This window comes from Cryptomeria japonica, chromosome 1, assembly GCF_030272615.1.
Source record: "Cryptomeria japonica chromosome 1, Sugi_1.0, whole genome shotgun sequence".
Lineage (NCBI taxonomy): Eukaryota > Viridiplantae > Streptophyta > Pinopsida > Cupressales > Cupressaceae > Cryptomeria > Cryptomeria japonica.
In genome coordinates this window covers 454,791,484-454,816,091 of record NC_081405.1, presented here as the reverse complement: position 1 = coordinate 454,816,091, position 24,608 = coordinate 454,791,484, and the positions used below count along the sequence as shown (strand labels likewise).

The window sequence follows — 24,608 nt, the reverse complement described above, 5'->3', positions numbered from 1 at the left end:
TTTTTTTTTTTTTGATAGGTAATTGGCCGAAGCCTGAATAGCTTTTGACTGGAGCTATGAACCAGTGGGGACACAATAGGGGGCCCCATCCTCATTACAGATCTTTGAATTATTATTATTATTATTATTATTATGTTTGATTAGATTGACCCCAAGACCTTCCCCATCGCATGGAAGGCCAAGAGTCATCTCCCATGGAAAATTTAATGCTATGGTATATCCGTGAATAATTGAGAATACCCTCATCTACAGTCAATCAGGGCTTGAAATTTTGGAGCTGTATATAATGCAATTTAGATGAGCAACTATCTTCTTGTTGCTGAAGTTGTGAGTGTTTCCTGAGTCTATCAATATTGTCACACTCTCTTCAAGAAACTTACTACCTCAAGAGTCTAAAGTGTGTTAAAAAATGGTTGCTTTGGTACCTCCAAATTTCATGTCTATCTCATTGTTGCCCTCTAGCATTGCTTCTTTCTCACTCGGCCTTTCAATGTAGACAATTTCTTTTCAAAACATTTATGTCCTTGCCTATGTTTTCTACCACAATTAAAGCATAACCCCTTTAGATCTCTTCACTTCAATTTGTTTGAAGTCAATCAAGTAGGCTGAGGAAGTGACTATGTAGGAGTGCTTCTATCTCTTATGTTTACAAAAGTTTGCCTTATATTGGCCACAAACTTTTCTATTGTCTTGTCATAATCATTGCTTAGGACATATCATTTGGATGGAACATGCATACCTCATATTTAATGCGGTCCTTTAAACCACCTACAAAAAATTCCCTCAAATTTCTCTTTGCCAACATTCTCTACTCTTAAATATGAAGTTTGGAATTGATGAATATAATCCTTGATTGCACCTATTTGCTTTAATTTAGTATATTGACCAAAGTGGTTATCCATAAACTGTCACCATAATATGTACTGAGTTCCTCTTGGAAAACAGACCATGTGACAACACATCCCTTCTTTTTCTTCTATTCACGTAACCAACAATACAAAATGAATTGGTCTACTTACAAGTATAAGGATGCCACTGCAACTTCTTGTTGACATGAAACATGATGAAGATCACAAAATTGTTCCATTTGGCAAAGCCAATTGGTTGGATCCTTACCATCTAACTTCCACATATCCATCTTTGGAGTGAAATGTCAAGGCATAGAATTATGGATATCATAACAAGAGAAATATGGATATCACCAGTCATGTGGAAGGCATTGTCTAACCTCATATGCCAATTACTTTGGGAGGAGAGACAGTGATGTGAGATATCATTTTTCAATTTGTTGATGGAATTCATATTGCTTGAATGGTGCCAAAAAAACACCATCTCAGCTCAAACTATCTCAAGGCATCGATCTGTTTCCAAGCTTCATGGAACTTCAAACAACTCATGAAATGAATTCCATTTGCCAAAGGTCCATTGAAATGAATTCCATTTGCCAAAGGTATGGCTCCCCAAAGTTATCCCTTAAAAACCCTTGAAATGAAATGCAACATTTTAAAGAAATGGAAGAACCCTCACACCTAAACTACTTATGCGTGTTGTCCCTTAGTTGAAAATTGAAACCTTTTTTCATGTCTTGATTAGATGCTGACTAGGCATATTTCACTAAAAAAGCATGTTCTTTTGTGCTCCAAAGTATTTCTTCTCACTATTGTTAAATTCTAATTTTTGAAAAAATTGTATTTTGTTCAATGCTGCAACCCCCAAAACCTAAACTCCATACTGCCATGTCTCAAGCACAAATTCAAGGGCATGATGAATCAATCTTGTTAGTCATCATATTTATACCAAAGTTGCAACACCAGCACCTAATTTACAGTAGCTATTCAAGATCAATGGCTTACCATGCTCAACTTACTTAATATCATCAACATTGAAAATGCAAAATAATTACTCTCTTTCTAGAAAAATGCTCCCTAGCATGGCAAGTACCCCAAGTATTGAGTAATCAGTACTTCATATAGGCCAAGTAATATGAGTCTTGCACCGTTTCATATTCAAATTCCTTGTAAGTACAATGCTTATTATATAAAAAGTAAAGGCAAAGGCCATTTTAGGTCACTGCCAAGTAAACCACCAATTTGGTGCACAACATCCCCCTTATGCAAGTGTTGTACATGAGGACTGTTTTTCCACTTGAGATTTAGAAACCCTAACTCCATTTAGCTTTGAAATTATGACCTCCACTATTCAGTACACATGCCATGCCTTCACCTTTATGTCCACAAAGTTTCAAAACAATAGAATAGTGAGATGGGGAAATGAGTTTCAAGGACAAGGTGAACAAGGAGCTAAATTTGGGGATGACAAGTGGATAGCAGTGCACATAATATCTTCTAATAATAATTCATATTAATATAATTACAAAAAAATTAAAATGTTTATTATATAATTTTTATTTTTATATATTATTAAAATGTATAGATATTTAATTTTATATATTAATTTATAATATATCTAAATATATAAAAATTCTAAATACATTAATTATATAAGTTGCCCAAGTATATGGTGCAGATTAAATCTAGAAAGTTTTTTGAGTGCATTCCTTAGAGCTTGGAGTGTATGTAAACCGTGCCGTACAATACTTTTGACAGATAATTGTGCAACTTAGAGAAATTCTTACAACAGCCAATGTCAATTCTTGCATTCCTAGGAGCTTGGAGTGCATGTAAACCATACCATACAATATTTTTGACAGGAAATTGTGCAACTTTAGGCAATTTGTGACTGCAAATTGCAATGTAATGAAACCCTTCCACCTATGCAATTGAACCAGAAAAGAAACAGGCCCTTCCTCCTGTCACATGCCCTCATGCGATTATTAACTTCTGCAAATCACTTTCAGCTTCATTTTTTAAGGTATAGACAAAAATAAAATTGGCAATTTTAAGAGTTTTATGCTGGCCATTTCAGGGACATTGCAGCCATCCCCAATGAAGGGAATGTCCAAGAGACATCCCCTGGCTTCTGTAGGGTGTCCCAGGGATGTTTCCCCTCTGCTGGGAATGATGAGGGGATGTATTCCCTTTGTTTCTGAATCCTGATGGTGTCCCCATCCTGAGAAACATTACAATTTGGCAAGGGAGGCAGGCGAGGGGGAGAGGGGTATGGTGCATCTCCATGGAATGTACAATCCCAAAATCCATGGTGCCAACTGCCAAGCCAATAAATAATGCAATTTGCCCATTTCATGCAACCAAATCAGAAGAATTGCACCACAATGTGCATACTCCTTTGTAGTGTTTAAATATTTCTTATAAGAAACATAACAGGAAAGTAATATCAGGTTGCCTTAATATCTTAACTTCAAGAAGACAGCATATTTGTATGTTATTCAAGGAGACTAATTTCACCATTAATTGATGCATACGAAAAATAATTAACTCCCATAAATGACAGTGGTTGGCATTCTAATAGATCTCATGCTACACTGAGTTACTTGATTTATCCTCCAAAATTTCAACAAATTGAAAAGCTCTAGTGCATGTCAATTACCTATAGTTCATTACGCAAATGAAATAGACAAGTGCTTCCACTTGTAAACATGAAAGCAGTTCTCAATTTATGTTGGGGACCAGCCATAATTTTCTAAATATGTACCTTCACTTCAGAAAAATTCCCAAAAATCGTGAAAATGTAATTCATAAGCTTAACCAAGACAAGAAACTACAAGAGTCTCAATTTTTGAGATCATACCTTCGAGAAGATATATGCTTATCAACGTGCTCTCTGGACACTAAACCCCGAAAGTTACCTAGGAAAACATCATAGCCTGCACCATAAAAAGATCTCTGATTTATAACATTTGTTCCAACAATATTTAAGCAAAAAACTGTAAAAGTAAGTATACATCTTCCATTTCAGAACATTAGCACACAGGCCTAAAAAGAACATTAACCAAAAAAGATTTAAAAGAAGGTGAAAAGAATACCAAACAAAATCCCTCTTTATCAATAAGGATTGCAATATCTGTGTTTAATGTCAATATAAGTTCTGTATCAACATTATTGGAAAAGTAAAATTCCACTAACCTTGATCATATGCTGCAAATGCTTGGGAACCAACTACTCCATTTGACACCCAACTGCAAGGCCCCAAAGAAATAATCAACAACAAACAAATCACAAACAGAAGCCTGAAACAACCGACTTCTGTTCAAAAATATAATGTGAATATTCTGCCAGAAAATTGATGATTTTGGTCTCACATACAATAAAGATTGGACATTTATTGTTGCATTGGAAAATAAAATCTCATTTGTATCTGCAGTAGTGTTCATTTTGTGACTATAAATATATGTTTTTATCGTTTGGTGCATTTTCCATTATTTGTGCCTTGAACATGTTATGTTACAGATATATTAAGGCTATTTTCCAATGAAAAACATGATATTCTAGAGGAAGTTTTTAAAAGAAGCCAGTTGGTTCATTTCCAGTAACAAGCCTGGGTTAATAAAAATTCTAAAGCAAAGCAACTGTAGCAATTTTGAATGTTCTTTTCTACCGTTTATGGCATTATGAAAATAGAACTTTAACAGTGTCAATAATATGGACTTCAATCTTCCCTCTCAATGATGAGTTCGCATACACAGAATTTTCCTTCAAGGCAAAAACAAGGTTCCTTTAGGACTTTGTCATTATTGTCTGAGATCAGGTGTGCCAATTTGTTGAACTATAGACTAAATGAAACCATAGGAATTCAGAATGAGAATTGCACACTCTCATTTGCTGTAATTACTTCGTAGTTGATGCATCTTCCGAATTCCACAAAGTAGGATTAGGTAAATATTTCCCAGGCTGTATATGACAATGGATACAGCTACCAAAATAGTTTTATGGAGTACTTACCCCAAAGATGAGTCCAACAATCCATGTTGCAGGTAAAGGACCTTCCGTGATTCATTCCTGAAACCACCACTCCCCACAGACAACATGGAAAAGGGTAAATATATTAACAACAATGTTTTCTTTGATATACTCACATTTCATAGTTCCAAATAGCACATATTCAATTACAATTACTTTCTGAACATACAGAAATAATAACAATTCTGACACTTAACACCTCATTTCTTACCTTGGAATTCTTTCCAGGAGGAGAACATAACCATCAGCTGTTGTGACACGAATAGCCTCATAAGGATATCTTATCAGGGGGTAAAGAGAACCGAGTTAGAATTCATTAAGTGGTAATAATGCCATAATTCAATTGTATTCTCCAAGTTAAAATTATGTACTAACTGTATGTTATAAGTCTGTCAAAAGAATAAAACATTTCAGTACCCTAATTCTGTTATAACATCCCCACATGTCCGTGCATCTGTGTTCAAAGATTGTGAAAATTTTGTTTGTTGCAAATTAGGTGTTGGGTCACAATCGCCAAGAGTTGATGTCTGGAAAGGCACGGCATTCTTGCTAGCCAACATGTCACTTTCACTGGCTCGTTGGCTGGTAAAGAGCCTTTGGAATACCAATCGACATGTTTCAAGGGGAGATAGAAGAAAGTGAAGCACTTTAGTCACAATATCAAATACATGTTCTATAACAATCTGCACAAGGAGCTGCAAATCCTGTTCAAACAATGAGCCTTTAATTAAGACCAAATACAAAAGATACCATTATCCACAATTATAATCCAGTTCCTCAGTAAAAATTATAGAACTCGTGATAAGAATTATCAACTGTACACAATTTGAAGTGACAGAAAAACAGCATATATTAATACCAAGTAGCACTAGCACCACCTCAATTAAGCCACGCCTTTGATCAGTTGTTCGTTGAACTACGTGGCTTTTAATCATGTTCATTCTTTTGCTTGCAAAGCCATATACATGCCTGAAGCTTTCTCTTCCATTCGGAGAAGCGAGCAATGATCCAGTCCACCTTGGAGAATTTCTGGAAGAAGTATATGAAGATTGTGATACACCAAAGAAACATTTCAGAGGCCACAAAATCCAGCCAAAAAATCGTTTCAGCAAGGACTTCGGATGCTTCTCACGTCTAACAAAGCTGTTTGTTTGTGACAAACAAGAACCTTGAGTAGAAGGAGAAGAAGGGATGATATTCTCATCATAATCTTCCTGTCCAGATTCATATTCTGATTCTGTACAAGAGTCAAAGCCCAAAGAATTCTCATGGATGATTTTATTGAAAGAAGATACCCCACTGTCAGCACCAACAAAGAGTGTCATAAGTAAACATGCAATAAGAAATAGATACTATTATATAAACCAAATATCACATCTGCTTCACCAATAGCATAAAGCAAACAAATATTCCATCTATTGCAAACATCAGATTTTTCTAAGCCATTGCAAAAAAAATCTCTAGGCGAGAAATGCACCAAATTAATAAAAACAACACATGCTTTCCTTTTAGGGCCTTTAAGTTGTCCACAACATGTAAATCATACATTTTGCTTTTTCTGCTTTCGGAATTCACTAGATTTTATCCTAGACACTCCCACGTCAGAGCTACATGAAACACAGCTCTTGGTGAAGTCCACGCAGAGTTTACAATTTTTAACATTGAGGTACTGATCTTATATAATTATATGGTAAATCACGGTATTTATATATATTATCTGCATGTTATGTGGTTATCTGAAGTAAAATCTTTAATTTAGGCTAAAATATGTATATATTTGTTTTTTATATATTTTTTATATGGGTGTAACCAATCCCAGGAAAATTGTTGTGCTGGTGTACCAAAACCAATAACTTACATATATCAGTTCATGTGTGTGTATGTGTGTCTATATATGTACCTGTCTTTTTATGTCAATTGTGAACTTAGCTTGATGAGTTTTTGTCAAGTTCTTTCCATTTTAGAATTTAAACCCAAGTATTCAAATTCCATTTACACTTCTGTGAGTTTATTGAGTTTTTGTCAATTTTTTTCCATTTTAAAATTTAAACGAGTAATTGAATTCCATTTGCACTTTTGTGTGTGCATGAGTCTATGAATATACCTATTGTTTTCTCTCGATTGTGCACTTTGTTTGCTGAGTTTTTGTCAAAAGTTTTTTTTTCCATTTTAAATCCATGTAATTGAATTCCATTTACATTTTGCCACGCATGTATGTGTGTGAACGCATGCATGTGTGTGTACTGTCTTTTTTCCTCAATTGTGTACATAGTATGCTGAGTTTTCTGTTTTTGTCAAGTTTTTACTTTTTTGTCCATTTTAAAAACCAAGTAATTGAGTTCCATTTACTTGTGTGTACTTGTGTGTCTATAGGTGTGCCTATCTTTTTCCCTCAGTTGTGCACGCACTTTGCTAAGTTTTTGTCAAGAACCTGTCTTTTCCCTCAATTGTACACCTTGTTTGCTGAGTTTTTGTCAAGTGTTTGATGAACCCAAGTAATTGAATTCCATTTTAAACTTTTACCACACATGTCGATGCCATTGCAAAGAGAATGCTGCCATGATAAAGGTCCTCCAAAGGCACATTTCTTGTGTACCCTCAATTGTGCACTTAAGTTGCTGAGATATTGTCAAGCTTTTTCCATTTTAAACCCAAGTAATTGAGTTTCATTCTTACTTTTCCCACGCATGTCAATGCCATATAAATGGAATGCTACCATGATAAGGGTCCTCTACGAGCAAGCGTAAATTTTCTTTCAGCATATTGATTTTTCTTTTAAACAAGTAATCTTTGCAACAGTAAAGGCCTTGAAGGAACATTTCTGTTTCCACATTCGTTTTCATGCTTGACATCCTGACCTAAGAAAGTGCATAATGCACTCAAAAAGAACTTGTCATCTTGCACCCAAACATAAGAGTTCCCCTCACATGAAGCCCAAAAAGTTTTCTTGTCACATTCTTTACCCTTGGACATTTCAAAGAATATCTTGAATGTTAACATAGATTGTAACCTTTATGCTCAAGCAGTTCCAACAACAAACATGGAAAGATACAGACATCTAGAAAATAAATGCTGATATTTCTACCACAGTGATTTCGGTCTTTCAGTGTTTGCTAAGTTGCCTGCCATGTCTTAAGATGCAGCCATTTTAAAGTTATATCTACGCGTAAAATATAAAGAGATGTGTCCCTATCTTTTTTAGGTGTATCTAGGATTCCATTGAGCCTTTCCTCGTTATGCTAACCTCAATACAGGCTGTTTTCCCTGTTAGAACCATTTTGAAAAGAAATTAGCCCCAAAACAAAATGGAGTCTGAGATTGGAAACATGCAAACAAGGAAATTAGACAACTGGATTGTAAAACTCAAGAATTCTTACTACATAAGCTGGGCTAATTGTGTTGCAGAAGCATCTAAGGGCAACGAGCAATCAGCATCAACCAAAAACTAATTTATTTGTCTAGCTTTCTAGGCATATTGGAGGACAACATAAGTTATTTGTAAGTCGCATACAATTCAAATTCAAATTTGAAGTATCCTTCACTGTCAAATTGGTGGCCTAGACTTGTGCAGAACTCAACTTGCATCACAAGTCAAAGGTTTACAATCCAAGCACCCAACTTGAATGGATTGAAGTGTCTATGGACTTAGACTTGAATGGAATTCAATGCGCACAATCCACTACTATTTGCATTCCTTGTTTCCTAATTGTTGTGACGTATTCACACATCGCCCCATTGCAAAGAGGGACCCCTACTTTTTTGCTTTCTGGGGTTTGTTTCTAGGTCTTTTAGGGTTTTGTCTATTAGCCTTTGCATGCTGAGTGTTGCCAGGGGGATCACTAGGATAGCAGGCTCTGCTTGAGCCAGGGTGAGTCAGCAGGGGTTCCAGAATTAGGGTTTCTTTGAAAGTCTTCCTTAGGCCTAGTATTGCTCTTCTTGCTAATAGTGTCCTATTTGAGTTTCAGGAGGTCAATGAAGCTTGGTGAGTGAATATCATCTTTGAAGGTTTGAGTTAGGTCAAATTGGTGAGTGATGAAGTCTGGAATGTCATCCTGATCTTCAAATGTCCTGAAATTTGGCTAAGTCTGGAATGTCATCTTGATCCTGAAATTTGACTAAGTTTAGAAAATTGAAGAATCCTGCAAAAACTAGATTTTGCATTATAACTCCTGGAGGTCTGAAACCACTCTCAAACATCCTGATAGTATATATGGAATATAACTTAAAGTATAAGATTCTTATACTTAAATGTTATATTCCATATATGAATCCTGACGGAGAGACCAAAATGTCAAATTTCGCTCCTGACCCTTCCAAAGGGTCCAAAGCGAATTTCAATTTCGCTCCTGACCCTTCCAAAGGGTCCAGAGCGAAATTCTCCATAAGACATTCTACTTTGACCCAAACTTAGAACTAACTCATTCCCAGGTATTATTGAGGGCAAAACACTTGTTTGGATGAAGAAATGTGAGAAGTGAAGTCAAGATTTGAGCCTAAATGTGAATTTCGCTCCTGACCCTTCCAAAGGGTCCAGAGCGAAATTCTCCCTAGACACTATTTTCTCCCTTGTTTGGGCTAACATCCTTGTTCCTTGGACATGGTGGGGGTAGATTGATATGTTCTTGCCTCAGGAAGTGATTGAAAGCATTGAGGAATGAAGATTTTGACCTAAGACATGGATTTCGCTCCTGACCCTTCCAAAGGGTCCAAAACAAAATTCATATTTCCTCTATTTTGCTCTTTAACTTGACCCAAGTTTGGAACTTCTAAGGCATGGTTTGGAAGACTTGGATGCATATTTGCCTTGGAGAGGAGGTTTGAGGCGATGAAATGATGGAAATCAACCTAGAAGGAGAATTTCGCTCCTGACCCTTCCAAAGGGTCCAGAGCGAAATCCTCCATTTGACCTTCTTTTTTGCCTTAAGCCCTAGGTCGACCTTGTCTTGAGCTAGTTTGATGGTGGATTGCCTTGATTGTGGTAAAAGAAGCTTGAAATTGATCAAGTTTGAGGGGGAATTAGGTGAATGAAGTGGAAAATCAACCAAGAATGAGGATTTCGCTCCTGACCCTTCCATAGGGTCCAGAGCAAAAATCCCCATAACTCTCATTTTCTTCCTAGTTTTGGCCAAGTGTTGGTTTCTAAGGCATGTGGGAAGGTGAATTGGTATGTTCTTGCCTTGGGAGGTGATTGAAGGCATTAAAAGATGAAGAATTTGCCTAAAGGATGAATTTCGCTCCTGACCCTTCCAAAGGGTCCAGGGCGAAATTCTTTATAAACCTCATTTGCTCCCTTGCTTAGGCTACAAACCTTGTTCCTTGGGTGGAGAGTGATGTATTTTTGCCTTCCAGAGAAGATTGGAGTTGAAGAGATGAAGAGTCAAGCCTAGAGTAGGAATTTCGCTCCTGACCCTTCCAAAGGGTCCAGAGCAAAATTCCACAAAACCACTCTTTTCTCCCAATTTTGTGCCAAGCCAAGTGTGGGTCAGGGTGAGATAGGATTGGATATGTCCTTAGGAATGACTTTGAGTTGCTAGTGATCAATATATTTGAAGGAATTGAGCAAAAACTAGGATTTTGCTCCTGACCCTTCCAAAGGGTCCAGAGCGAAATTCCTAAGATCACCTATTTCCCTAGCAAATCAAGTCAAACTTTTGGTTTTTATGGCCTAGGAAGGAATGGAGTAGCGTTTCTTTGACCTTTGAGGTAAATTGAAGTGGTGGAATGAAGGAATGAGCCCAACAACAAGGATTTCACTCCTGACCCTTCCAAAGGGTCCAAAGCAAAAATCCTAAAACCTATTCTATCCTCCAAAATTTGTGTCAAGTCAAGCCTAGACCAAGGTGAGAGAAGTTGGGAGATGCCCCTAGGATTGTCCTGGAATGGGTTTTGGCCATCAAAAATGAAGATTTTAGGCTAGGACAAGGATTTCGCTCTTGACCCTTCCAAAGGGTCCAGGGCGAAATCCTAAATAGGTCCTGTCCCTGGCCATGATTTTTAGCGAAATTCTCCTTTCTAGCCATTTTGAGGGTCAAGCAAGTGTTGCATGTATGGGAGAAGGATCCAAATAGAGAGTCAAGGTAGATCAAAGTGAGAAGAATGGAGCTAAGTAAGAGAAATCAAACTAAAAGGAGAATTTCACTCCTAACCCTTCCAAAGGGTCCAAAGCGAAACTCTTCAAACCACCTATTTTCTCCTTGTGTGAAGCCAAAACATTGATTCCTATGGCATGGTTGAAGGTGGAGTGAGGTATTCTTGCCTTGTAAGGTGAATTGAAGTGAAGGAAGTAAAGAAATAAGTCTAAAACTTCAATTTCGCTCCTGACCCTTCCAAAGGGTCCAGAGCGAAATTCTCAATTTCACCTAGTTTGCTCATGATGAAGGTCAAGAGATGGATTCCCAGGCCTTGGTGGAGAGAAGACTAGTGTATGCTCGCCTTAGAAGATATTTTGGAGTGGAGAAGTGATAGAACTTGAGCCTAAACAAGAAATTTGCTCTTGACCCTTCCAAAGGGTTCAGAGCGAAATTCCTAAGTGGTCTAATATTTTGCCTAGGTCCTTGAGCAAAACCTTTTCCTTGGCAATTTTGGAGGTGAATGGCTTGATCTTGGTGAAGTAATGTTGAAAATGAGGTCTGACTGAGCAACTTTGTCAAAATTCGCTCTTGACCCTCCAAAGGGTCTAGAGCGAAATTTTTATAGGGCCCGTCCTTGGGGAGAATCTTGAGCAAACTTCATTTTAATGTCTTCTTGTTGATGATTTAAGGTAGGAAATGCTATGTTAGAATGAATTCATTATGTGTCCTTAATCACCTTTTGGTTGGTTTTGCAGATGGAAGAAGACTAGGGCAAGGACGACCTCTTCCAATTCATCATCATCAAGGATGTTCCACATGCACAAAGGGAGGACTCAAGGTGCTTTGAAGCGTTGGAAGACTAGGAGTGTTCAAGGAGTTCAAGTTAGCCTCAGGGCCTCATTCTACCACAAGATGACAAAGAAAGGCTTTGCCAGCACTTCAGGGTGAGATATGCTACTGGAGAAGGAAGACTTGACAATAAGGAAACCTGGTCAGGCAAAGGAAGTACATCATTCATCGTATCAAAGACAGAGGAGGATCAACCAAGTCACAAGCATTAGACAAGGTGGCATCCCAGTCATCATTCCTCCGGTCGGATTGGTCTCCTCAACGTGTCCAGATTCAATGTACCTAACTCATCGGGGACGACACAAACTTCGAGGCACCTACCCCTGCTTCCTATTGGTCCTTGCTCTTGGAATGTAATTTTCTCATTGGCTAGAGGAAGTTTGTTGTAACAAACCCTAATTAGGGTTTTTATCTTGTAATCCTAGCCATTGGTTCTAAGTCAATCAGAGTCGTCTATTTGTAAAGGGCTCCCTATATAAAGCCATGGCTCCTCATTTGTAAGGGTTAATAGTTAATAGTTAGTTAATACTGAATAGTCAGAGAGTAGGAAATAGTTAGAGTAGAGTAGAAAGAGAAGGCAAAGATTGTTGCCAAGATATTGTTACAAAAGACTTGTAAACTTCATTGAAGAAATGGTGAATTCTATGGGTCGATTCAACAATTTGCATGGTCTCTGTACTTCTCAAATTTGATTTCATGTTATTAGGTGAATGGAAGAAATTTGTATGATCAACAGTGAAATTTGCATATCCATACTACTAGCAGTTTGTTGATTGCAGACTTGCCTTGCATAGTCAACTGGAATCATTCAACTTAAGCTTAACTTCAATTATCGCTTCTTCATTGATATGCATCAACCTGATGGTGTCCATGCTTGTAGCGATGATCTAAATATCATAAAGCTTTCCTCAGAAGATCACACTAATCTTGTGGAGACGATCCTAGGATGTCAAAGCAAGACTTAGTTAGAATTTCATCAAAGGTCATTCATTGCTCTTACGTTCTTAATGTTAGAAATAGATCTCGTTCCAACCCTTATCCTTTTTCCTTTTTTCAAAATCAAGGGCCGGTGAAATTCCACGTTCCAGTAATATCCAAAGCAAATAAGACGTTCAGGTCGTCGAAAGTAAGTCCCCTTGTGATTCCAGCAAAATCACATCGTACCGCAAAGAGCTTATCCACGCGTAGAGAACCTATATATCATGGAGTTACTCCAACTGATCCTTCGGCAAGATCTTCAGCAGTCGGGAAACTTTGTTCAAGAGAGGATAAGGTACCTGTAGGTATTTTATTTTGTGTTTGGTCGTGTACAAAAGACACATCAACAGAATTGGCGCTAGAAGGAGGGCATGATCGCGATAAACGCCTGAACAGTTGATATCTAGATTTTATCAATTTCTGTTTGGGGGAGTAATTTTAAGGAATTTTCACCCTTCTCCCACGCTCAACAAAATTAGCAGTGCCTGACAGCGAATGCAAACTCTTGAATCCAAGGAAGATCAGTGGAAAGTCATCTTCAACACTCGACGGAGGTGGTACAGAGAAGGAGGTGATCGCTGAGTCATCAATTGGACTTGCAAAGAAAGGAAGAGCTTTGCACAGCTGGAACCGGTTGAGCTTTCAATTTGAATCTGAGATATTCAAGATCTCTCTTATTCCTGAAAATCAAAAAAAAAAAGTGAAAAACCAAAAATCCAAAAAAAGTAAAAAACCAAAAAATCCAAAAAAAGTGAAAAATAGAAAATCAAAAAATCAAAAAAGAAAGATTTCTCGATGGAGCGACGACAGTTTCACAATGAGCAACAAGTTGATTTTCCTCAACTTTGGTGGAGATTAAATACACAGCTTTATCCACGCCGATTGTCCGAGTTTGCAAGGCCAGGGCAGTGTAGAATCCATGAGACAAATGAACATGATGAAATGCATTGCTTGAAATACTTATCAAGGATGGAATCAGCAGTTGGGAAACTTTGTTCAAGAGAGGACAAGGTACCTGTAGGTATTTTCTTCTCTGTTTGGTCGTGTACAAAAGACACATCAACACTAATCCATGCACCTTTCTTTAGGGGGGGTTGTGACTAAAGGGAATTTTACATGTTCAGATGACTAAGCCTAGTTAGAGTCTTGCATACCTTGCATAAGAGTGCTGTTGTTTGATTGAGTTCAACTTCCAAATTGACTCCACATATTAAAGTTGAATTAATTTGCATGACACATGATGGAAGAGTTGAACTCCTACTTTCTCTATTGCTCTTGTAGTGACTTATTGAAGATATTTATTAAAAGAGAAGTTGGAGGAGGTTGCAAGGTTAGCTCGTCCATGATTTGTTGTAAGTTGAAGGTGTTATAGAGATTCTCATGCAGGTTAAAAGAATCAAGAAGAAGAATGTTGTAGTATTGCCCTTCTCAAGCACATTGTGTACCCTGTTTATGCTATTTTGAAGCCACCATTGATGTATTTCAGTTCTAAAAAATTGTAAGAGGTTGTGAATCTGCTAATAATCAGTTTTCCACAGAGATGTGCTGCCCAAATCTCTTCAAGGGCATTCTATGTAAAAGTTTAAAACTTGTGAACAATCTAATAATGAAATCAGCAGTTTTCCCACACTCAATGTGTCCTTATTGTCTCTGAATTATAATTGTAAGGATTGTCAATCACAGTTATTTTTCTGGTAAAATACACTTTTGTGATCTGTCTTGAATGTACCTAAAATCTGCAACAAATCAGCTGAGTGTATGTTTAAAACTATAAAGAAAAATTGTTGAATATCATATCAAAAGTCACCTAGGTTGAAAACCAGTCTTTGCAGTTCTCATCCCTAGTTTAATCTGAGTTTATTTGGCATTTTCAGAGCCTAGTCAACTCTAAGTAAGTGTGCTTAGGTGTTGCTGCAGGTGAAAAGTCACCATTCATTTGGCACCCCAAGCTAGCTGTATCAAATGGTATCAAAGCAAGGTATAGGTTCTGTGGAAAAGGTTTTGTCCAAATTCTAGACTGAGTTACCGAGTTTGTGAGTGTTTAGTTGTTGGTTAAATAATGCCTCGAAGAAGACAAAGGCCTACAAAGGCAGAGTGGAAGAAATGTTTGAAGAACTCTAAAACAGGTTAATGGCCCTAAAAGCTAACCATGTGAAAAAGCCTGCAGATGATGAAGCAAATAGTATGGGAGAAGAACAAAGTATGGGAGAGGGAGTTTATGAAAGTTGGCTTCCAGATTACTTGTTGCAAGTTGAAGGTGGAAAAAGGCATTGACGACATCTTTTGCAGATTTAGAGCCCACAGGAGAAGTTCAGAGTCATTAGTTGGAGCTACTGTTAGCATAGGGGTACATAGTTTTCATGTTATTGTTATTGTATGTTTCAGATTAGATCTGGATTGGTCTGTAAGGTTTTAGACAAGAAAAACACATTTTGTAAGGGATTATCTGTCAAAATTTCCATATAACTATTGTTGAAAGTTGCTCTTTCATGATAATAAAATGAACATGTTTACCGTTCACTATTTGTGCAGAAAAATCAGAAAAAAATTGGAGTGAAAGGTTTCGGCTGTTCATGGTTTATTAAAAGTCAGCAAACAAAATCATTTAAAATAATTTCCCAAATCACTGAAAAAACAGGATTTATGTGGTCTTGTTCAATGACTATGTGACTGCACTTTCTATGTACAGGTTTTAGACAAGAAACACACATTTTGTAAGGGATTATCTGTCAAAATTTCCATATCACTATTGTTGAAAGTTGCTCTTTCATGATAATAAAATGAACATGTTTACTGTTCACTATTTGTGCAGAAAAATCAGAAAAAAATTGGAGTGAAAGGTTTCGGCTGTATTTCTGATTTAATTGGGTAAATTGGAGTGTTCTAAGTGTGTTCATGGTTTATTAAAAGTCAAAGTCAGGAAACAAAATCATTTAAAATAATTTCCCAAATCATTGAAAAAACAGGATTTATGTGGTCTTGTTCAATGACTATGTGACTGCACTTTCTATGTACAGCTTGGATCTCTTTAGACACTCCTCAAATTCAGGTTCGTGGATATCTAGGGAGCTTAGTGTATTGTTGTAAGCAGTGTTGTGTGGTTTTGCTGCAAGGAGAAGGCTACTCTTCATTGTATCACTTATCCTTGCCTGCATTGAATGGTATAAGAGCAATCTTTGGATGACGGAGAAGACCAACGGTTATGAGTTATAGCAAAAATAGACAAACAAAGATGGATGTCCCTAATTTTTCCTAAACTTTGAATCTACAAGGGCTGATAGACTGGTCAGTGAACTTGATGAGTATTTAGAGTACAATGAAATCGATGATCCTCATTAGATCATAATGGCACAATCCAAATTGAAAGGGCATGCAGTCCTCTTGTGCAGAGAGTTGTAATGAGAGGGTGCCCTCTGGTATAGTGAGAATCACTCAATGGAACCAAATGGTAACTAGGTCAAAGATGAAGTTTCTTCTTGAAATCTTAAGTCCCCCCTCTGTCAACATTCAGGTAATTTTAGCCATTCTAGCTTCTGAAACCCCTAAAGTGATGTCCATCGTGGTAATTATTCTATCATTCCATGTATGGGTGAAGCCACTAGAAAGCCTTGCTCATTGGCCTTAATTTTTCAAAGTCACAATTAAGCCCCATCTCTTCAGCATGTCCCAGACAATGACACTCCTCTTGAAACAGCACAAGACGATGCCTCTAGCCTCAAATAATCTTCCGCATTATATAAGCTTTAAGCTACTAACTGTACCACATGCTTCCTTCCACTTTATCAAACCACAGAGCTAACCCCAAACCAAAGGTGATCATAGCAATGATGGAACCAAACATGAAGACAGGCAGACCAGCAATCATTAAAAATGAAATTAGATCCCCCACACATGTAAGATTGTGTTTAAAGGTAAAGCTCTCCAAAACCCTCCAGCACAAACTTGAAATGATGACAGTGGTACTTGCCACACAATTCAAAGCTCAGCCAAAATTATACTATATATTTAAACCTTCTTTTTTAGTTTCTATCATCTTTAAATATCAGATTCCTATTTTTAGGAAAAAACAGCAACACCTGTCCCCATTTCCCATACAAGGATTGGTCGCCATCTCCTGGTAATACTGCAGTTTATCAAGATTGATCTTATAAAACAATAGATCCAGAACTCATAATTGCCTAAGGTTTCATTTTTTTCAGGTTGCACATTTTGAAATATTTTTTTGGAATCTAACCTTTTCCCACTGTAATTACTGTATTTTTTAATGTTTTATCCCAAGAGGATTTAATAAAAAATACTTTCTTTTACCTTGAATTGAAAGAATGTGTTTCCTAGGTAGTTTACAAGGTAAGTAACAAAGATTTCCAAAGACTTATTTCTCCTTGGACTGGTTGCACGACACAATAACCCAGTCGAAATATCCCGCGACGCAATAAACCGTTTGAAATAACCCATGTAAAAACAACCTCACACCATTATGACCCAAGGCAAAAATAACCCTCGGTAAAAATAACCCATTGGCAGGATATCCCCGTAAGATTATAGAGGAAAGAAAATAAAATTTACAAATTACATATACGTTGCCGAAAAAACTTTATTATTCAAATTTTCAAGTACAGTGCCAAATCATGAACGATACCTCTTAATAATCTAAAATGTTACAGTAGCAGCATACCTTAGTATATTGGATAATATCAGGGGCTTATATTACGTCCCTAGCATAGACGCTGTCCTCCAATTGTCAATATCTTTGTAGACCAGGGACGCCCTCCATCAATGACCACGATTAGCTATTCAATACCATATTATCAACAAGAAATGACCACGATTGGGTTGTTTTGGATCTGTCACATACCGTTTTTATTTATATTTAATTTTAATTATTAAATTAGGAAAATTATTTATATTTTATGTTATATGGATGAAAATGAAATTGAAATTGAACTAGATGGATAATGAAATGAAATGAAATTGAAATGGAAATTTAAATGCAAATGAATTTATTAAGGGAATTATAGATTTGTTTGAACTTTGAAGTTAAAGAGTTTTCGTTCTTTTATTGATAATTAGAGTGTTTACGTCTTTAAATTTTGGTATCAAAGCTTTTGGCTATTGTTCATGCATTACAGATGTGGAGGCATTACCTCCTAGGAAAGGCATTTGAGCTGAAGACAGATCATTTAGGACTGAAGTACATCTTTACACAGCCTAACCTTAATGCAAGATAGAGAAGGTGGCTTGAGTTCCTAAGTGAGTATAATTTTGGTATCGAATATATGAAGGGAAAGGAAAATAGAGTAGCAGATGCTCTTAGCCGAAGAAGACATTTATCTACTATGGTTACAACAAGGTCAAACTTGAAGCAGCAAGTGTTATAGAATCTCCCTAAAGATGAGCATTACCTAAGAGTCAAACAAGCCTTAGAGGTAGATCCTTCAGATCATCAATTTGATGGATATGTGCTAGAACATGATGGTATTTTGAGATACCAAAGGAGAATGTATATTCCTATAGGTGGGAGACTTAAGGAAGATGATCTTGCATGAGGTGCACAATACACCTTACTCAAGACATCCAGGAATAACGAAGATGGTAGCTGAGTTGAGGACTTTGTACTTTTGGCCTAAACTTAGGAAAAATGTGATAAGAGTATGTGGCACAATGTTTGGAATGCCAGCGAGTGAAAGCTGAGCATGTTCATCTAGCAGGACTTTTATTTCAACATGTCATACCTGAGTATAAGTGGCAAGTAATTGGTATGGATTTTATCCAAGGATTACCTATGAGAAAGAACAAGCATGATACCATCTTAGTAGTTGTTGATAAGTTGACAAAAGTTGCACATTTCATATCTGGGAATCTCAAGGACGGATCATTTATTCTTGCAAAGAAATTTGTGCAAGAGATATTCCGATTGCATGGTGTACCAAAAACCATTATATCAGATAGGGATACCCGGATGACGTCTAGGTTTTGGACGACACTTAATGCAACTTTGGGAACTAGATTGAATTTCAGTTCAGCATATCATCCTCAGATAGATGGCCAAACGGAAAGGGTTAATCAGGTAGTGGAGGATCTTCTACGGATGTACTGCATGGACCAGCAGTACAAGTGGGAGGAATTTTTGCCATTCGTTGAGTTTGCTTATAACAACTCATTTCATGCATCATTAGGGATGGCACCTTTTGAGACACTCTATGGACAAAAGTGTCGCACACCCATTAGTTGGGATAGAATGGAAGATAGGATCATCATTGGTCCTAATTTGCTCAAGGATAGATGAGCAGATGAAGTTGATCAAGAGTAGGTTGGAGGAGGCAGCCGATAGACAAAAGAGCTATGCTGATAGAAACAGGACTTTCAAACAGTTTGATGCAAGAAATAAAGTCTTTTTGAGGGTTAAGCCTCATAAGAGCTCTATCTCATTTGGAAAATCATCAAAGTTGGCACCGAGATATGCGGGACCCTTTGATGTGCTGGAAGTCATTAATCCAGTTGCTTATAGATTAGCTTTACCACCTACTCTAGCTCGAATCCATAATGTTTTCCATGTTTCTTTGTTGATACCATATCATCCTGATGCATCTCATATTCTTGAATGGCAATCTTTATAGGTACAAGATCCAGGGGTGGTGCTAGTGGAGCCCATCCAAATCCTAGATCGGTGTAGCGTTAAGCTACGTATCAGAGATTTTACTCAGTATAAGGTCCAGTGGGACCAGTACTCTGAGAATAGTGCTACATGGGAGGATGCTGAAACAATTGACCATCAATTTCCTCATTTACTTTCATAGATTAGTATTTGATTATTGCATGAGATACTTTGATACTCTGATTTTGATTCGCATGTTGTGAACTTGGATAGCATGGATGCTACTGTTATTGCTTATGTTTTGATTTGAGACTATAATGTGTGGTTGTTATTTCATGATGTTTGAGATACTATTTGCTTATTGATGTTTAATAGGACATCGGGATGATGTCTCTTCCAAGTGGGGAAGGATGTCACGTACCATTTTTATTTATATTTAATTTCAATTATTAAATTAGGAAAATTATTTATATTTTATGTTATATGGATGAAAATGAAATTGAAATTGAACTAGATGGATAATGAAATGAAATGGAATTGAAATGGAAATTTAAATGCAAATGAATTTATTAAGGGAATTATAGATTTGTTTGAAGTTAAAGAGTTTTTGTTCTTTTATTGATAGTTAGAGCATTTAAGTCTTTACAGGATCTGGGGTAATTTAATGTAGGGTTATTGTGAAGATGGGATATTATTACCCCAGGATCTTTTGTCGTTGTGTTATTGTGACTGGGTTATTGTGTTGTGAGTTATTTTGGCCGGGTTGTTTTAAGTGGATGCCAGAGTAGGTGAAAATTTCTTTTTACCGGTTACTCTGAAAAAGATAGTCTCAAAACCAGGAATAGCATCGTACATGGATGGGCATATTTAGTATGTAGAATTTACATAGTACATAAACATGGGAAATCAAACGCAAGTAAGAGATAAAGCAATCTGCAAGTAGTCTATAAACTAATCAAAGAATTTACTAAATTTGTCCTCCAAACCTGGGAAATAAATCTCAAGACATTACCAGCAGTACATGACTGGTACATGGGAAAACAATATTGAGCACACCCAATATATATCATTGCTTTTTTTCATTTCTTATTGCCTGTTTGCCATTGTTTCAGATCTCTCTTTTGTGACAACTTACTGTTTGAATATTTTTTCTTTACCACAAGAAAATGTCAAAATATACATAAGGCCTCATATTCATGTTCAAGTTAAACCTCATCAAACTTTATGAACATGTGAATTTTAGCCAACCATCACAAATGTTTTGTTCTAAGTTTGACAAACTTAGATTTTAAAAGATATGATCATTTAAGTAAGAGGAACCACATGTAGCCATTGATAATGCAAGGAAAGTGCATTCAATATGAGCTATTACTAAACATAGATTATACACACATGTAACTGAAAATGTGAAAGTCGTGTAAAGACAGAGGCATTGTTTGACCTGAACTTCAACTATAAGAAGAAAATTGAGAAATTAAGCATATAGACTACAAATGGGTGATTATAGCATATCAAACATGAGATCTTTTCACAGAGAACAAACTTCAGGCCTGGTTTTCATGTCCATGTTAAACCTGATCACCTTTATGAACATTTGAAATTTTCATTCTAAGTTTGATAATCTTGGATGTACAATACATAACCACCTTAGGAAGGAAGAATGAGACATAACCACCATAATGTTATGAAGTTGCATTATGAGCTTGTATGAAATTAATTATACTTGTGCATAACCAGATTTGTGAAATACATGTAATATATTGAGGCCGTGTCAGACCCTAATTTCAAATGTACAGATTAATTTAATTGAATTGAGAAATCAGGAATATATCGACTGTCTAGAAATGGATAATTATAGCTTCTCAAGCATGATATTTCCTTTCCTAAATGACAAACAAGACAATTAGGCTCACCGAGTCACTAGCCTTGCTTCATTCAAAAAAAAAAAATGTGTACCATTCAAATCATGTTTTCATTCATTAATAGTTCTTAGTACTTACTCTTCCATCCAGCGAGGCAAACGTGGAGCTTGAAAGGATGGTCTCAGCTCCCACCCATGAAGGCCTTCCAAGCTGCCAGCTTTCCCCGGTAATATAGCAAGTACAAGAGCAGAAAACCCATTTATTAATCTCACGGTGTTGTTAAAAGTTTCTTGTGTGAATGCTTTCACTGATCTGCAAAAAGCAATCAGCAAAATTGTAAATCCTTGAGGCCTGAAAAAGGATTAAAACTCAAACCATCTTCATAGATCAAAACCCTGATCTTAATCATAAGAACTAAAATAGAAAATATTTTAATCTATATTCATATATAACTTATTAGCTACTAGTAAAATCTTTGGGATCCTTCCAAATATCCACCAACAACCAACTACATTACTAAGTTAACTGCGCGACCAAAAAGTAAATTCATTTAGCTTTGAAATATGCAACATATATGTATCCATAAACAGGGTTCCGAAAAGCTTATAATTGCCCACGATTATATCATGATGAACGAACTTACTTCCATATTTCTACAGAAAATAGCTATACTGCCTTCTGCGGTCCAATACTATTTAGCCAATTTACGTCGTTTTTTAACCTTAAAAAACGATAAGCAAACAAGGCCGCAGAAAATCACGATGTAATGCAAAAGAATGTCAACAGATATCGCATTTGTGCGTAAACCTGAACAATTAACAATATTGAAAACTAACTAACGTGTACTTCGCTATTTGAATGAAGCACTGTTAGGCACAAGAACATATTTTGTCACACACCCATTACTACAAATGGCATGTACAACCTCATTTGTTCCTAACACCTATACAACGCAAGAAATCAGGCTTCCTGGACCCAATCACAAGCCTGCAAATGAACTGTACCAAAAAAACCCTAAAGATTCCCTTAAGAGTCGGCAAACATTTACTTTTCTTATAAAATACGTAGTTTATGGCATAGACGGAATTATATCACTGATAAAGCGTGGGTTTACTTTCTTCTCTCCACCGAATAAAATCGGTGCTCTGATTTATTGCAATTACAACTACAATGAAGGCGCTCTTGAAAATTGTGAATCCAACAGAGAGATTTATATTGCATTAGAGTTCCCACCATGATCATTCATAAGTTGCGAAAACATAAAAATATGTATTGAATTACTGTTCCTACCGTCATTCTTCAGATATGCATAAACAAAACCATATGTTCAATTGATTCTGTGACGTAAAAGAGAGCGGGGGAAGCAGACTTACTCTTTGGCAACGCCAAGTGCAGAATCGACGAGCCTCTGCATCACTATGGCCTCCCGTCGACTTGTTTTCTTTGCCAATTCCAATTCCAATTCCAATTCAATCGATGTTTTCTTTGATGACGGCAGAAGCACTTGGTCTCTTTCCCTGATGTTATACGACAGAGTTAGATTTGACACGTACGCAGAAAGACAGCATTATTAAAACTGATGCAGGAAAGAATAATGACTCACTTTTGTTTTGTGGTGAAGTGCCTAGAGCGATAAGGCTCATGTTTTTAATTTTGCACCGTTGAAAGGGTCTCTTTCGACAAAGTAGTTTTTTTTTTAAATTTTTTAATATTCAGGAATCAGCAATCTGGAGTTTAATTCTTTGTCTAATTCTTTGTCAATGTTAAATTTAGTATCTAGATTTACCGACAGATATCTAAAAATAGATGTATTTAAAATAAATTATTTAATTTTTTTAATTTTTTTATTTTATTTTAATTATTCACATATTTATATATATTATATATTTTAATTTTTTAAATTATATAATTAATATCTTCAATATATAAATTATTTAAATGATGCTTAAGTTTTAAAAATAATATTTAATATAATATATGCAAGTTTTAAAATGGCTCGCAATCAGCAAAAAATCACAGAACTTCAAAATAGGTCTTTTTTTGTCCACTCGAGAGATATAGCTCGAGTTGGTCATGGATCGTGTGCAAATTGGTTTGAGATTTTGGGTCATCATCCTCCTTCAGTCCTAGGGGAAAATTTTATGAAAGATAATCCTGGGCACCCCCACTCTGCGCTAGAAAATTCTGGGAGGGAACGGCGGCCACAGAATCAGCATTCAAGTATTAGCTACGACGGGCATACTCATTTGGGATGGCAAGAAGTCGTAGGCAGGAAGGCCCAAAGGGCATTGAACGCTCAAACTAGGGAGGGTCAAGACGGCAGGACGGGCGACTTCATACAGAGGTGTCTGGGCGATCGAGTTTGGGTGGCTCCCATCTCCTCATCTATCCCTAGATATGCTTCGGGAGCCAATTTGATTCCCCTTGGGGAGAAGCGGTGCCCTGGTAATATGGTTTCCTCCTCTCACTTACCTTTATCATATGCCCGATCAAAGGATAAAATTAAATTAGGGTTACATCTCCCAAAACCCTACGATAATCACGAAGCTGGACGCCATGGCTTCCCAGTGGATCTTTCCCTTGGAAAGGCAATTCCCAAATCATGGGGCAAATTCAAGAATCATATGCTCCAAAACATTTACCATAACCAGGCAAGGCAAGTCACTAGGAAGTTTGTGCCTGATGCATGTGAACAACCAAATATCACAATTGCTACTAACCCTAGTCCTAAGGGCGATGTTCCCACCCTGGTTGTCAGGGAAGAAAAATATGTCAAGGGTTTATGGGACCACTGCAAGAAATTTGGTCTTTTTGCTAAATGGTGTGGGAACGGACTACCTGTTGGATTAATTGCAAAATGGTTGGAAAATACATACGCGAGCCAGGTAAGTATAACTACTCTCCCTAATGATTTTATTTATATTGATTGCATATATGAGTCCTTAAAACATGAACTGGTAAATGGGGGTTATGTCTTTTATCGAAGCTATAACTTTATATTTATAGATTGGCAATCGAATTTTAACCCTAGCTCATACAAATTTGAGAAGATGTCAAGATGGGTAAGATTCAAATACCTTCCTATAGAGATTATGCATGCACAAGTATTATTTAAACTGTGTGATATTTTAGGAGGTTTTGTAGGAATGGAAGGGGAATGGACCCAATCTTCAAATCTCAAAATGTTAGTCAACATAGACATTAATTCAACCCATCAGGAAACAATAGATTTTATTACAGCGAATTGCAAATACCGCTTAGAACCAGAATTTTATTTGGGTTTTGTGTCCAACAACATTGCTTATAAACTTAGTGCTTCCTCTCTCTTGAGGAGAAAATGCACAAGCCATTTGCCTCCCATTAAGGAGAAAGAGAG

The 24,608-nt window shown here is 36.7% G+C and overlaps 1 protein-coding gene across 1 annotated transcript in view; it reads right to left on the bottom strand.

Annotated features, from left to right (window-relative positions):
- The window catches only part of LOC131064456 (uncharacterized), a 32,201-nt gene extending 9,385 nt beyond the window's left edge, over positions 1–22,816 (bottom strand). Inside the window, exons 1-8 of the mRNA XM_057998607.2 lie at positions 22,606–22,816; positions 21,371–21,544; positions 5,756–6,176; positions 5,295–5,581; positions 5,089–5,157; positions 4,860–4,916; positions 4,044–4,096; positions 3,709–3,784 (exon numbers count right to left, since the gene is read on the bottom strand). Coding sequence (XP_057854590.1) covers positions 3,709–3,784; positions 4,044–4,096; positions 4,860–4,916; positions 5,089–5,157; positions 5,295–5,581; positions 5,756–6,176; positions 21,371–21,544; positions 22,606–22,646 — 1,178 coding nt within the window. The 5' untranslated portion in view covers positions 22,647–22,816. The remainder of the gene's footprint in view (positions 1–3,708; positions 3,785–4,043; positions 4,097–4,859; positions 4,917–5,088; positions 5,158–5,294; positions 5,582–5,755; positions 6,177–21,370; positions 21,545–22,605) is intronic.
- Positions 22,817–24,608: the final 1,792 nt, after the last annotated feature.